Source organism: Salvelinus sp. IW2-2015, linkage group LG23, assembly GCF_002910315.2.
Source record: "Salvelinus sp. IW2-2015 linkage group LG23, ASM291031v2, whole genome shotgun sequence".
Classification (NCBI taxonomy): domain Eukaryota; kingdom Metazoa; phylum Chordata; class Actinopteri; order Salmoniformes; family Salmonidae; genus Salvelinus; species Salvelinus sp. IW2-2015.
Window position 1 is genome coordinate 27,932,697 of NC_036863.1, and position 16,586 is coordinate 27,949,282.

At 43.5% G+C, this 16,586-nt stretch overlaps 1 protein-coding gene across 3 annotated transcripts; it reads left to right on the top strand.

Annotated features, from left to right (window-relative positions):
- The first annotated feature begins 10,581 nt into the window (after window positions 1–10,581).
- Window positions 10,582–16,520, top strand: nlrc3l1 (NLR family, CARD domain containing 3-like 1). 3 transcript variants are annotated; one of them, XM_023968381.3, is made up of 7 exons: window positions 10,582–10,843; window positions 10,958–11,253; window positions 11,364–11,477; window positions 11,741–11,818; window positions 12,023–12,140; window positions 12,274–12,514; window positions 12,757–16,520. In XM_023968381.3, the coding sequence occupies exons 2-7, from the start codon at window positions 11,072–11,074 to the stop codon at window positions 14,370–14,372; spliced, it is 2,349 nt and encodes a 782-aa protein (XP_023824149.1). In that variant the 5' UTR covers window positions 10,582–10,843; window positions 10,958–11,071; the 3' UTR covers window positions 14,373–16,520. The 3 variants fall into 3 exon arrangements, with proteins under 3 accessions (XP_023824149.1, XP_070290569.1, XP_023824150.1); XM_070434468.1 differs by having other exon boundaries at window positions 10,591–10,849; window positions 10,963–11,253; XM_023968382.3 differs by having other exon boundaries at window positions 10,591–10,843; window positions 10,963–11,253.
- The last annotated feature ends 66 nt before the right edge of the window (window positions 16,521–16,586 follow it).

Sequence of the window (16,586 nt, forward strand, 5' to 3'; positions counted from 1 at the left end):
CTTTCAGAACCACTTGTCAAGCAAAGTTCAGAATGTATCAGGGTTCCTTTTTAAAGCAATTTATAAAGGTAATTCTCATACCCTAGGGGTCAAAGGTCATACAGGGCCCTCACAAAGTACTCCGAAAGTATTTTTCCACATTTTGTTAGGTTCTTTCATTTTGTTAGGTTCCTTCTTCTACAATTGATTAAATTGTTTTTTCCCCTCACAATACAATACCCCATAATGACAAAGCAAAAACTGTTTTTTAATAAACGGAAATATCACATTTTCATAATTATTCAGACCTTTACTCAGTACTTCGTTCAAAAATCAAATCAAACTTTATTTGTGACATGCGCCGAATACAACAAGTATGACCTTACCGTGAAATGATTACTTACAAGCCCTTAACCAACAGTGCAGTTCAAGAAGAGTTAAGAAAATATTTCCCAAATAAACTAAGGTAAAAAATAATCAAGTAACACAATGACATAACAATAATGGGCTATATACAGGTACAGGTACCGAGTCAGTGTCGGGGGGGGGGGGGGGGGTCAATGTAATAGTCACGTGGCCATTTGATTAGTTGTTCAGCAGTCTTATGGCTTGGGGGTAGAAGCTGTTAAGGAGCCTTTTGATCCCAGACTTGGGGCTCCGGTACCTCTTGCCGTTCGGTAGCAGAGAAAACAGTCTATGACTTGGGTGACTGGAGTCTCTGACAATTTTATGAGCTTCCCTCTGACACCGCCTATTGTATAGGTCCTGGATGTCAGGAAGCTTGGCCGCAGTGATGTACTGGGCCGTGCGCACTAACCTCTGTAGCGCCTTAGGTCAGATGCCGAGCAGTTTCATACCAGGCAGTGATGCACCGGTCAGGATGCTCTCGATGGTGCAGCTGTAGAATTTTTTGAGGATCTGGGGACCCATGCCAAATCTTTTCAGTCTCTGAGGGGGAAAGGTTTTGTCGTGCCCTCGTCACGACTGTCTTGGTGTGTTTGGACCATGATAGATCGCTGGTGATGTTGACACCAAGGAAGGACCTTGAAACTCTCGACACGCTCCACTACAGCCCCTTTGATGTCAATGGGGGCCTGTTCGGCCAACCTTTTCCTGTAGTCCACGATCAGCTCCTTTGTCTTGGGAGAGGTTGTTGTTCTGGCAGCACACTGCCAGTTCTCTGACCTCCTCTCTATAGGCTGTTTCATCATTGACGGTGTGCAGGCATACCACTGTTCGTCGTCAGCAAACTTAATGATGGTGTTGGAGTCGTGTTTGGCCACGCAGTCGTGGGTGAACAGGGAGTACAGGAGGGGACTAAGTACACACCCCTGAGGGGCCCCAGTGTTGAGGATCAGCATGGCAGACGTGTTGTTGCCTACCTTTACCACCTGAGGGTGGCCCGTCAGGAAGTCCAGGGTCCAGTTGCAGAGTTTCTAAGTCCCAGGGTCCTTAGCTTAGTGATAAGCTTCATGGGCACTATGGTGTTGAACGTTGAGCTGTAGTCAATGAACAGCATTCTCACATAGGTGTTCCTTTTGTCCAGGTGGGAAAGGGCAGTGTGGAGTGCGATTGAGATTGCATCATCTATGGATTTGTTGGGGCGGTATGCGAATTGGAGTGTCTAAGGTATCAAGAGGATGCTGTTGATGTGAGCCATGACAGCCTTTCAAAGCACTTCATGGCTACCAACGTGAGTGCTCCGGTGCGGAAATCATTTAGGCAGGTTACCTTCGCTTCTTGGGCACTGGGACTATGGTGGTCTGCTTGAACAGGTATTACAGACTCAGTCAGGGAGAGGTTGAAAATGTCAGTGAGACACTTGCCAGTTGGTCCAGGCATGCTTTGAGTACACGTCCTGGTAATCCATCTGGCCCGCGGCTTTGTGAATGTTGACCTGTTTAAAGGTCTTGCTCACATCGCTACGGAAAGCGTTATCACACAGTCATCCAGAACAGCTGGTGCTCTCGTGCATGCTTTAGTGTTGCTTGTCTCGAAGCGAGCATTAATGGCATTTAGCTCGTCTGGAGGCTCACGTCACTGGGCAGCTTGCATCTGGGTTTCCCTTTGTAGTCCGTAATAGTTTTCAAGCCCTTCACACATCCAACGAGCATCAGAGCCGGTGTAGTAGGATTCAATTTTAATCCTGTATTCATGCTTTGCTTGTTTGATGGTTCGTCTGAGGGCATAGCGGGATTTTTTTATACGCGTCCGGATTAGTGTCCCGCTCCTTGAAAGCGGCAGCTCTAGCCTTTATCTCAATGTGGATGTTGCCTGTAATCCATGGCTTCTGGTTGGGATATGTACGTACGAACACTGTGGGGACGACGTCGTCGATGCAGTTATTGATGAAGCCGATGACTGAGGTGGTATACTCCTCAATGCCGTTGGATGAATCCCGGAACATATTCCAGACTATGCTAGCAAAACTATCCTGTAGCGTAGCATCAGCGTCATCTGACACTTCCGTATTGGTACTTCCTGCTTTAGTTTTTGCTTGTAAACAGGAATTAGGAGGATAGAATTATGGTCAGATTTGCCAAATGGAGGGCATGGGAGATCTTTGTATGCATCTCTGTGTATGGAGTAAAGGTGGCCTAGAGTTTTTTTCCCTCTGGTTGCACATGTGACATGCTGATAGAAATTTGGTAAAACTGATTTAAGTTTGCCTGCATTAAAGTCCCTGGCACTAGGAGCGCCGTTTCTGAGTGAGCATTTTTTTGCTTGCTTATGGCCTTATAGAGTTGGTTGAGTGCGGTCTTAGTGCCAGCATGGTCTGTGGTGGTAAATAGACGGCTACGAATATTATAGATGAGAACTCTCTTGGTAGATAGTGTGGTCCACAGCTTATCATAAGGTACTCTACCAGGTGAGCAATACCTCAAGACTTCTTTAATATTAGACATTGCACACCAGCTGTTATTGACAAAAAGACACATACACCCACCCTAGTCTTACCAGACGTAGCCGCTCTGTTCTGCCAGTGCATTGAAAATCCCTCAGCTCTATATTATCCGCGTTGTCGTTCAGCCACGACTTGTGAAACATAAGATATTACAGTTTTTAATGTCCCGTTGGTAGGATAATCTTAATCGTAGATCATCAATTTTATTTTCCAATGATTGCTGTTAGCAAGTAGGATGGCAGTGGGAGTTTACTCGCTCGCCTACAGATTCTCAAAAGGCAGCCTGATCTGCGTCCTCTTTTCCTCCGTCTTTTCTTCACGCAAATGATGGGATCTGGGCCTGTTCCCAGGAGAGCAGTATATTTTTCTCGTCGGACTCATTAAAGGAAAAAGCTTCTTCCAGTTCGTGGTGAATAATCGCTGTTCTATGTCCAGAAGTTATTTTCGGTCATAAGAGATGGTAGCAGCAACATTGTATACAAAATAAGTAAAATAATAAGTTACAAACAACAACAAAAAACTAACTAAATAGCACAATTAGTCACGGGCATGTAAAACGTCAGCCATCCTCTTTGGTGCAATGGCACAATATGGGCGATTTTTAAACAATAGTTGTAGTTAGTGCTTTCAAAGTTGGTTATTTTAGCTATAATTTGAAAGGTAATTTCATGACAAGAGGATGCTGTTGATGTGAGCCATGACCAGCCTTTCAAAGCACTTCATGGCTACCAACGTGAGTGCTCCGGTGCGGTAATCATTTAGGCAGGTTACCTTCGCTTCCTTGGGCACTGGGACTATGGTGGTCTGCTTGAAACAGGTATTACAGACTCAGTCAGGGAGAGGTTGAAAATGTCAGTGAAGACACTTGCCAGTTGGTCCAGGCATGCTTTGAGTACACGTCCTGGTAATCCATCTGGCCCCGCGGCTTTGTGAATGTTGACCTGTTTAAAGGTCTTGCTCACATCGGCTACGGAAAGCGTTATCACACAGTCATCCAGAACAGCTGGTGCTCTCGTGCATGCTTTAGTGTTGCTTGTCTCGAAGCGAGCATTAATGGMATTTAGCTCGTCTGGAAGGCTCACGTCACTGGGCAGCTTGCATCTGGGTTTCCCTTTGTAGTCCGTAATAGTTTTCAAGCCCTTCCACATCCAACGAGCATCAGAGCCGGTGTAGTAGGATTCAATTTTAATCCTGTATTSATGCTTTGCTTGTTTGATGGTTCGTCTGAGGGCATAGCGGGATTTTTTTATACGCGTCCGGATTAGTGTCCCGCTCCTTGAAAGCGGCAGCTCTAGCCTTTATCTCAATGTGGATGTTGCCTGTAATCCATGGCTTCTGGTTGGGATATGTACGTACGAACACTGTGGGGACGACGTCGTCGATGCAGTTATTGATGAAGCCGATGACTGAGGTGGTATACTCCTCAATGCCGTTGGATGAATCCCGGAACATATTCCAGACTATGCTAGCAAAACTATCCTGTAGCGTAGCATCAGCGTCATCTGACCACTTCCGTATTGGTACTTCCTGCTTTAGTTTTTGCTTGTAAACAGGAATTAGGAGGATAGAATTATGGTCAGATTTGCCAAATGGAGGGCATGGGAGATCTTTGTATGCATCTCTGTGTATGGAGTAAAGGTGGCCTAGAGTTTTTTTCCCTCTGGTTGCACATGTGACATGCTGATAGAAATTTGGTAAAACTGATTTAAGTTTGCCTGCATTAAAGTCCCTGGCCACTAGGAGCGCCGCTTCTGARTGAGYATTTTYTTGYTTGCTTATGGCCTTATAGAGTTGGTTGAGTGCGGTCTTAGTGCCAGCATCGGTCTGTGGTGGTAAATAGACGGCTACGAATATTATAGATGAGAACTCTCTTGGTAGATAGTGTGGTCCACAGCTTATCATAAGGTACTCTACCCCAGGTGAGCAATACCTCAAGACTTCTTTAATATTAGACATTGCACACCAGCTGTTATTGACAAAAAGACACAYACACCCACCCYTAGTCTTACCAGACGTAGCCGCTCTGTTCTGCCAGTGCATTGAAAATCCCTCCAGCTCTATATTATCYGYGTTGTCGTTCAGCCACGACTTGTGAAACATAMGATATTACAGTTTTTAATGTCCCGTTGGTAGGATAATCTTAATCGTAGATCATCAATTTTATTTTCCAATGATTGCATGTTAGCAAGTAGGATGGCAGTGGGAGTTTACTCGCTCGCCTACAGATTCTCAAAAGGCAGCCTGATCTGCGTCCTCTTTTCCTYCGTCTTTTCTTCACGCAAATGACTGGGATCTGGGCCTGTTCCCAGGAGAGCAGTATATCTTTCTCGTCGGACTCATTAAAGGAAAAAGCTTCTTCCAGTTCGWGGTGARTAATCSCTGTTCTGATGTCCAGAAGTTATTTTCGGTCATAAGAGATGGTAGCAGCAACATTGTATACAAAATAAGTAAAATAATAAGTTACAAACAACAACAAAAAACTAACTAAATAGCACAATTAGTCACRGGCATGTAAAACGTCAGCCATCCTCTTTGGYRCCATCTTGATCTTGAAGCACCTTTGACAGCGATTACAGCTTCGAGTCTTCTTTATGTTTGACGCTATAAGCTTGGAACACCTGTATTTGGGGAGTTTCTCCCAKTCTTCTCTGCAGATCCTCTCAAGCTCTGTCAGGTTGGATGGGGTRCGTTAGCACACAGCTATTTTCAGGTCTCTTCAGAGATGTTCGATCGGGTTCAAGTCTGGGCTCTGGCTGGACCACTCAAGGACATTCAGAGACTTGTCCCAAAGTTACTCCTGTGTTGTCTTGGCTGTGTGCTTAGGGTCGTTGTCCTGTTGGAAGGCGAACCTTCGCCTGAGTCTGAGATCCTGAGTGCTCTGGAGCAGGTTTTCATCAAGGATTTCTCTGTACTTTAATCCGTTAATCTTCGCCTCAATCCTGACTAGTCTCCCAGTCCCTGCCGCTGAAAAACATCCCCCCAGCATGATGCTGCCTCCACCATGCTTCACCGTAGGGATGGTGCCAGGTTTCCTCCAGATGTGACGCTTCGCATTCAGACCAAAGAGTTCAATCTTGGTTTCATCAGACCAGATAATCTTGTTTCTCACGGTCTGAGAGTTTTTAGGTGCCTTTTGGCAAACTCCAAGCGGGCTGTCATGTGCCTTTTACTGAGGAGTGGCTTCTGTCTGGCCRCTCTACAATAAAGGCCTGATTGGTGGAGTGCTGCTTAGATGGTTCTCCTTCTGGAAGGTTCTCCCATCTCCACAGAGGAACTCTGTTGCTCTGTCAGAGTGATCATTGGGTTCTTGGTCACCTCCCTGACCAAGGCCCTTCTCCCCCGACTGCTCAGTTTGAAAGAGTCTATGAAGAGTCTTGGCAGTTCCAAACTTCTTCCATTTACGAATGCCACTGTGTTCTTTGSAGCCTCCATTGCTGCAGACATTTCTGGTACCCTTCCCCAGATCTGTGCCTCGACATAATCCTGTCTCAAAGCTCTACGAACAATTTCTTCGACCTCATGGCTTGGTTTTTGCTCTGACATGCACTGTCAACTGTGGAACCTTATGTAGACAGGTGTGTGCCTTTCCAAATCATATCCAATCAATTGAATTTACCACAGGTGGACTCCAAGTTGTAGAAACATCTCAAGGATGATCAGTGGAAACACGATGCACCTGAACTCAATTTCGAGTCTCATAGCAAAGGGTCTGAATATTTAGGTAAATAAGGTAAATATAAGGTAAATTCTGTTTTGTATTTTTTATAAATTTGAAAACAATTCTAAAAACCTGTTTTTGCTTTTGTCATTATGCTATAGAATTTTTTACATTTATTTAATCAATTTTAGAATAAGGCTGTAACGTAACAAAATGTGGAAAAAGTCAAGGGGTCTGAATAAATTCATTAGGCCCTAATCTATGGATTTCACATGAATGGGAATACAGATATGCATCTGTTGGTCACAGATACCTTGGGAAGTGGATCAGAAAACCAGTCAGTATCTTGTATGACCACCATTTGCCTAATGCAGCGCGACACATCTCCTTCGCATAGAGTTTGATCAGGCTGTTGCAAAGTTTCTGGATATTGTCGGGAACTGGAACACGCTGTCGTACACGTCAATCCAGAGCATCCCAAACATGCTCAATTGGAGACAAATCTGGTGAGTATGCAGGCCATGGAAGAACTGGGACATTTTCACAATTCCAGGAATTGTGTACAGATCCTTTCGACATGGGGCCGTGCATTAYCATACTGAAACATGAGGTGATTGCGGCGGATGAATTGCACGACAATGTGCCTCAGGATCTCATCACGGTATCTCTGTGCATTCAAATTGCCATCGATAAAATGCAATTGTGTTCATTCTCCGTAGCTTATACCTGCCCACACCATAACCCCACCGCCACCATAGGGCACTCCGTTCACAACGTTGACATCAGCAAACCACTTGATCACACGACGCCATACACTTGGTCTGCGGTTGTGAAGCCGGTTGGACGTACTGCCAAATTCTCTAAAATGATGTTGGAGGTGGCTTATGGTCGAGAAATGAACATKAAATTATCTGGCAATAGATTTGGTGGACATGSATGCATTCAGCATGCAAATACCACGCTCCCTCAAAACTTGAGACATCTGTGGCATTGTGTTGTGTGACAAAATTGCACATTTTAGAGTGTCCTTTTATTGTTCCCAACACAAGGTGCACCTGTGTAACGATCATGCTGTTTAATCAGCTTCTTGATGTGCCACACCTGTCAAGTGGATGGATTCTCTTGGCAAAGGAGAAATATTCACTAACAGGGATGTAAACAAATTTGTGAACAACATTTGAGAGAAATAAGCTTTTTGTGCGTATGGAACATTTCTTGGATATTTTATTTCAGCTCATGAAACATGGGACCAACACTTTACATGTTGGGTTTATATTTTTGTTCAGTGGTATGAATTTGAGATTTTGTATATCGATGGAGTCGCCTCTTCACTGATGACGTTGAGACTGGTACTATTTAATGAAGCTGCCAGTTGAGGACTTGTGAGGCGTCTGTTTCTCAGACTAGACACTAATGTACTTGTCCTCTTGCTCAGTTGTGCACCGGGGCCTCCCACTCCTTTTTCTWTTCTGGTTAGTGGCAGTTTGCGCTGTTCTGTAAAGGGAGTAGTACACAGCGTTGTACGAGATCTTCAGTTTCTTGGCAATTTCTCGCATGGAATAGCCTTCATTTCTCARAACAAGAATAGACTGACGAGTTTCAGAAGAAAGTTATTTGTTTCTGGCCATTTTGAGCCTGTAATCAAACCCATAAATGCTGATGATCCAGATACTCAACTAGTCTAAAGAAGGCCAGTTTTATTGCTTCTTTAATCAGAACAACAGTTTTCAGCTGTGCTAACTAATTGCAAAAGGGTTTTCTAATGATCAATTAACCTTTTAAAATGAACAACTTGGATTAGCTAACACAACGTGCCATTGGAACACAGGAGTGATGGTTGCTGATAATGGGCCTATGTACGCCTATGTAGATATTCCATAAAAGAATCAGCCGTTTCCAGCTAAAATAGTCATTTACAACATTAACAATGTCTACGCTCTATTTCTGATCAATTTGATGTTATTTTAAAGGACAAAAAATKTGCTTTTCTTTCAAAAACAAGGACCCCAAACTTTTGAAAGGTAGTATACCAACGAAATTAAAATCAGCCTTCAGTTTATTACCGTACTCCTGGCGGCACGATTGTGCTAAACTTTGGGAATAYCTATTTTTTTAACACTCTAGTGCAGTACAACAGTTTTTCACACAGCATTGCAACCGCCTTTGAAAAAAATTGTGGTATTTTATTGTTATTATTAGTATTATTATTATTTATACCAACATTTATTTTGAAAGTTTACACTAATACTGCCATGCTGAAAGCTATTGTGTAGGTTAGATTTCAAGAAATACACTTTTAACAAAATACAAATATATGTCGCTGGAATTACTCAATAGAGTCTGCAAAAACTTWAATTGAACTCTTGTGTTGAGTGATGGGTTTAATACAGAGTGCTCCCTACTCAACCCACTCCATTCACTGCAATGTACATGGGATACACATTTGGTTGTAGAGAGAAAAATACAGCTGTCTCAGCTAAAGTGGGGTGGAAAATATTCATTAGGGTCTCTACTAACCAAATATAGTTTGTTTTTGAGGGAGGCTGTGTCACACGACCTGCTGCTGGCTTTTTACTCCACCCCTTCCATAGCACCCAACGCAAGACACTATATATTAAATACATATTGGGTTGTAGAGAGATCTTTTCTACCTGTCTCAGCTTTTCTTTTTTTACCAGGCAAGTCAGATAAGAACAAATTCTTTCCGCAACATTCTTTGCGCAATATTAAGCTGATCCACCCCTTTAAATTTWAATTTAAAAAAGAATTWAAAAAAGAACAAATTCTTATTTACAATGACGGCCTACCCCGGCCAAACCCTGACCCGGACAATGCTGGGCCAATTGTGCGCTGCCCTATGGGACTTCCAATCACGGCCGGTTGGGATACAGCCTGGAATCGAACAAGGGTCTGTAGTGACGCCTCCAGCACTGAGATGCAGTGCCTTCGACCGCTGCGCCACTCGGGAGCAAAATCTCAGCTAAAGGGAGGGGGCGGAGAAGTGCAGCTGGATATGTATGACACAGTCCCCCTCCAAAACTAATCATACTGAGTATTTCCCACCTAACTTTAGCTGAGACAGGTAGAAAAGATCTCTCGACAATCCAATATGTATTATATCGGGGGCTATGTAGGGGGTGGAGTAAAAAGCCAGCAGCAGGCCATGTGACATAGCCCCCTTGAAAACAAATCATATTTGGTTAGTAGACACTAATAATTATTTCCCACGCCTTTAGCTGAGACAGGTAGTAAAGTTTTCTCTCTACAGTTCAATGTACTTAACATACCAGTGTCAACATTGTATTTTTTCATTATTGGTCTTTAAATAATAATAATTTAAAACCATATTTTTTATTTGTTTTCATAAATTACTTATCACTTTTTCTTGTTGGCACAATACAAGTGGCCATTGATATACCATTCAATACATTTTTTATCAGCTAATGATATTACAATGTGGGCTTTTATTTTGAAGGTTTCATCATTAAAAAGAAAGAAAGTGACATCATCGTTATGCTACTGGCAGAATAGTACCAAAGATTTTTATGACTAAACAAAGATAGACCACAGCCTGTCATTTCAAATGGGAACAAATTAGCCATAGTGGGCAGAACAAGCAAGGACGTGGGCAGAGCCAAGCTTGAACTAGCAAGACCTTATTGGCCCGTTCTAGACAATATTTGCATATTTCCGTTGGGGAACGCCTWTTCTGTGAAGTGCGCGTGTGCAATAACTCAAWTCGCCTTTGCACTTCTTCTCAACAACGCAATTTTGTGGAACTTTGGCAAAGGGCAAAGTTCACAAAACTTAGTCCACTCTGTTTATAACAGATTGTAGTTCTGGGAACAGAAAAATTGAGATCAAACGTTTAATCGATGAGTATATCATTAGAATGTCGGCCAAATGTATCTGGTTCCATCTTCTCCCACTGCTGGCTATTGGGCKTCCTCTCTACCATATTTGGTAGTGAGTGGAAACGTCAACCGGATGCTTCACATTTAAACATCCGGTGAAATATCTGTCTCATTGTTATATCTGTGATAATACTTTACTGTTCCTGTTTGTCGGAGTCAAAAGTTAGTGCGGCCCTGTCTGTGGTCTATATTTAGCATTTTAACCGGGAACATTTGCCGTTTATTAGCTCTAGGGTTATGTTACGTGTATTTTGAACGCGTACACATTATGTTTTAGTAAAGTGAGTCGCCATAAATGAGGCAAACAGGTGAATTTAGTAGGCCAGAGGTTTCAAAACAAGCTCGCCTCGGAACAGAAAGCTTCGATATTTTCAGCTTTTTTTCTTGGTAAGAGTGACCTATTCGCAAGTCGCAAGAAGTCTGTAATTGTTATAGAATTACTTATGATAATGGTAAAAATGTGATCGACTGGTATGCGTGTTTTTTTTAATTTTCTTGCAGCACAGGTCTACTGTCTGGCAACATTCAAGTAGCCATTGACGTCAGACTTTGAACTGTGACCCGGAACCTGTACACCTGAGGTCCTCCAGGATCGCTGGGCGAGGCTCTGATACGATGGAGCATGATGGAGGGGAAACTATATCAGATGTCAGTTTTCCCTTGGGAGAGGGTGTGTCTGGCCGCGGAAGAAGTACAATCTMTATGTCTGATGAGGGAGAGGAGGCTTTCTATGTGCCTGAGAGGAGACCCTCCCTGGACCTGGGAGATGGCCTGAGACCCATGGACACTACTCACTGGTGAGACACTGACCATACCACAACACACAGCACATTTCATGTGCCCAGAATTAAGCTTGATCCTTTCCCCATCCTCAATCATTCATAGTTTGTGTGTGTGTGTTTGGCAGGCATGATGTGGAAAGGGCTAAATCCCCGGTCCACAGCTACAATTCTGTAAACAGTGATACCCAATTCTGGCCATCTGATGAACTGGATGAAGAAACTGAGCTGTCTGCTACTAGGTACACTGAAACATGTTGATTTATAGACACTCATACACTTACATTAACATACAGTAAAATTAAAAGAATTCCGTCACACAAAAAATACATACACTTGCATTACATTTCTTTACAAAGTATTAACACGAACCAGGAACACAGACCGTTAAAGGACTACAGTACGTGAACATATTTGTTATATTATGTGGACAACGGCTCCTTGAAGCAGCACTAGTTCACTACTGCTGATGATTAATTCATTTTCCATGTGATGTTCTACTTAGAGTCCAGCTGGAAAGAACAGAGTCTTACTCCAGTGGCTACTCCGTGGACAGTGATGACTGTGAGACCAGAACCAGGAAGTAAGAAAAGTCATCCATGTTTGATCAGGCACAGACAGGATGCAATCTGTTGAAGTGTGTAATTATGCATATTTTTTCCTGAGTATAGTGTGGGTGTTGGTGCATGTATGTCCATTTGTTTACAAATGGTCAAATCTATGGATAGGCTAGTATGTGTTTACACTAGTATGTGTTGCAATATTTMATCTTCCACCGCCTCTCCAGGTCTCAAGACACAGCACCTAAAGAAGAGGGTCCAGCAGTGGAACTTCCAAGACCAGAGCTGATCAAAAACCCAGACGAGAAGAGACACCCTGCTCTGACTGTAGACTTCACCTTCAAGGTGGGCTCACACTTCACTCTAGTCTAGGTGACGTACTGTATGTTCAGCAACAAATGTCAACATGTCCCTAAAGTTAAGTGTAGTGGATGAGAATTGCTTTTCTCTTGTTTTAATTGTATTCTGTGGACCACAGGCCATCAGGAAGACACTGGAGAAACTGGGGAAGGATGATTTGAGGACATTTAAGATCACGCTGTGGAAGCGCTACCCAGAGTCATTCAGCTCTCCTCCCCAGGGCATGGACATGGTGGACCTGGTGGATAGACTGCTGGAGTKTTATGACCTAGAGGTGGCCCTGCAGCTCACCAAGGCCCTGCTGAAGGACATGGGCCTCAAACGCCTGGATGCCTACCTCACGGACCTCTGCAAGAAAAGTATGCACGTTGGCTTTATTTCATTTGATTCATGTAATATAATGATAAAATAACAGAAACGTATACTTTGAGTTATGATAGGGTAATAGTTGAGCTATGCTCATGAGGCATTTATATGTTATACAGTACTTAAAGAACCAATGAGTTATACACAAATTGTTAATTTAAATGGCCATTGAACAGGAAATCTAGTAGACTGTGCCTTTTTTAATGTCTGTGTTTTCCCTGTTCTCTCTGTGCAGATGAGGTGCGTTATGAGCTGAGAGACACTCTGTTGAGGAAGTATAGCTGGATGTGTGAGGGCGTTGCCCAGCAGGGAGAGCATAAGGCCTTTGATAGTATCTTTAATGAGCTCTACATAACAGACCGAGGCAATGCTGGGCCCAACATCGAGCACGAGGTCAGAAAGATCGACAAGCTGTCCACCAATCGCAAGGAAGAGAAGCGGATAACCTGTAGCCAGATCTTTGACCCCGATGTGATCTATGAGAAGCATGTGAGCCATATAGTGACCAACGGCATCGCCGGGGTAGGGAAGTCTGTGGCCGTGCAGAAGTTCATCATGGACTGGGCAGAGGAGCGCGAGCACAATCATGTCTACTTCCTGTTCCCACTGCCCTTCAAAGAGCTCAACCTCATGCTGAACCTGAAGATCAGCCTCCTGGAGATCGTCCACACTCTCTACCCCGAGACCAAGGTGCTGCCCACCTTCGAGTGCGACGAAGGCAAGGTCATGTTCATCTGTGACGGGCTGGACGAGTATGCACATTCCCTGGACTTCCACCGCACCGAGACTTGGTGTGACAGCACTGAACCAGCCGCCATGCACGTGGTGGTAACCAACCTGATTAGGGGCAATCTGCTCCCCTCGTCTCTCCTCTGGATAATCTCTCGCCCACTCACCTCCAGTCGGCTGCCCCCAGAGTCTGTGCACCAGGTGTTGGAGGTCCGTGGCTTCACCAACGAACAGAAGGAAGAGTACTTCAGGAGGAGGTTTCAGGACCCGGCGCAGGCCGATAAGGTGATTGCCCACCTGACCTCCTGCAAGACCCTCCACATCATGTGCCATCTGCCCATGTTCTGCTGTGTGGTGCGGGATGTTTTCCAGCACACGTTTAGGGAGAAGGGGCCGGATGCAGAGCTGCCCAAGGGGCTGACCCTGATGTACACTCGCCTGCTGCTGGTGCACCTGCATGTGCGTGGTGCCAGGGGCTCAGCCTCCCGCACCCCGGAAGAGGAGAGGGACTTCCTGATGAACCTGGGCAAGCTAGCCTTTACGATGCTGGAGAAAAACCAGATGGTCATTGGCAAGGCCACCTGGAAGGACTGCGGGGTGGATGTCGCTGAGGCTGTCACCAAGAGTGGCCTGTGCATTGAGTTCCTGATCGAGCAGTTTGTCATGTACCAGGAGAGGATCCAGACCTTCATCCACCCCACCATCCAAGAATACCTGGCTGCCCTCTACGTGTTCCTCACCTGGAGGTGTATGGGGCAGAACGTCCTGCAGCAGCCGCGGAATAGCAAGTTCTCACGCATGTTCAAGGACCCCGGGTTGCTGGACATGTACCGCAGTGCTATAGAGAGAAGCTTACAGAGCCCCGATGGAAACCTGGATGTCTTCCTGCGCTTCCTGTTGGGCATGGCCCAGACGGCCAATCAGGAGCTGCTACAACGCTTCCTACCCGAAATGAACAAATGCTCGTCGGCCTCTGAGGAGACAGCCGCCATTATCAGGAAGAAGATTAAAGAGAACCACTACCCTGACAGGAACGCCAACCTGCAGTGCTGCCTGGACGAGCTTGGTGTTGGTGCTGAAGCTCCCAGACGCAGCCGCTCAAACTCTGTGAAGAGCCACTGACTGACAATACTCTGACTACAGTATTTATAAAGATGTATATATTAGGTTTGAAATATGGGTTGTATAGTTAGACAAACTTAAGGGAATTGGGGAAGAAAGATATGGATACTTCAGGGTTGCTTTGTAACAATACTTAACTGTGGTAGTAAGTGGAAATTTGTCATGAGAAGTAGCCACAAGGTGGCAGTAGCATTACACTACTATACTACTGAGACACAGGCAGTAAAGTCACTCAGCTACTGTGAGGGGTTATAAAAAGAGTAAAAGGGATGTGACAAATTACATATTTATAGGCAGTCAGTCACATGTATTGACTGTATACTTAATATAACATTGTGAAAATGTTTTACACCAGGTATGTGCAACTGATGGGGGTGGGGGTCACAATCTTAACTCACGACAGGCCACAGTAGCGCGCAGGTCTGTGTACCCACAGCCATACCCACACATGCAGTCAGAGCCGGCCCCAAGCTTTTTGCGGGCAAAACATTTGTGTACCCCTCGACAAGGAAGAGAAACTATTTAATTTCCTGCAATTCTACACATTGCCATGGGGCTTAGAGCAAATGTTGCAGTTTTAAAGCAAGTTTTTGGCAATTCTACACATTTTGCCATAGGGTGGAGAGAAATGTTCGCAGTTTTTTAAATATGATATCTGAGAGTTACTAACAAAATCAATGGGGGACCCTGGGTGGTAATTTGACCATGATTACTGCAACTTTAGATAGCTGGCTAGACTTACTTACCAACCAATCTAATTAAGTGACTRACAAGAGACATTTCAGATGCACAACCACATTTCAAAATTGCACCTTGCAGGGTTGGGTCAATTACATTTGCATTCAGAAAGTAAACCCAATTCCACATTGAAAAGCATTAGAAGATAATTGGAATTTCATTGTACTTCCTGAATTGAAATGGAATTGACCCCAACCCTGGCACCTTGTGTATTCTAACTCTTAACAGCAAGTTGAGATCCAGACGAAGTTCCTAAAAATAAAAAACATTTGGAAATTGATTCGCAGGCCTACAGAAGTGGGGCCTCCATGCTTTACACAATGGTGAGCTGATATAAAACACAGATAACAATGCATTTACAAGGTGCACACAAATGACCTGATGCAACCTTATTTGCAATGGCTGTCTACTTCCAGAACAGTTGTGGTCTCACTGTCATAAAACACAATTGAATCAATTTCGAACAGATGTTAAAAAAGGGCAGATGAAGAGAAGTTCCCTCTGAACTAAATTGTCTTTAATCTAGGTTACAGAGTCCGTGGCAAAAAAAGTCAACAATTGAATGTATTTATCTATCCCTATTATGTGAGTCCTCAAGATCGCATTAGAATCCATATGACTATTATCACTAGATGGAGCAATAGAAATGCTCTGTGGTAGAAAAAGTACCCAATTATCATACTTGAGTAACTTTCTATTAAAAAGTTAAGTGAAAGTCAGCCAGTAAAATACTACTTGAGTAAAAGTCAAAGTGTTAGGTATATTTAAAACCAAAGTAAATGTAATTACTAAAATATACTTATTAAGCAAAGCAGACAGCACCATTTTCTTGTTTTTAAAACGTATGGATAGCCTGGTGCACACTCAGACATTATTTACGAAAGTTGCATGTGTTTATTGAGACCGCCAGGCCAGAGGCGTTAGGGATGACCACGTGTTCTCTTGATAAGTGCTTGAATTTGACCATTTTCCKGTCCTGCTAAGCATTCAAAATGTAACAAGTACTTTTGGTTTTCAGGGAAAATGTTTGGAGTAAAAAGTACAATATTTTCTTTAGGAATGTAGGGAAGTAAACATTGTCAAATATAAATAGTAAAGTACAGATACCCAAAAAAACTGAAGTCGTACTTTAAAGTATTTTTCTTAAACATGAACACCACACAAGGGTTTTGTTATTCACCCAATGTTTGCAGGTCTGATGGACCCACAACATTATTGGGTTAAAACACAGCCATAACAATTTGTAAAAATACTTAGATGTAGACAGCATACATGGTTAACATTTGCCATTTACCTCTGCTAAAGCACAATTCGTTTTTTATATTTTAAATTGTGATTTTTGTAAATAATCAAGACATGGGTGGAATAAATCATGTTGATCTTGAACAAATATAAATGAAACAAGGTTTATCACTATTGATGTTTATTGCTTTGAACTGAACCAATTGGAAGGATACATTTACATACAGTATTTTA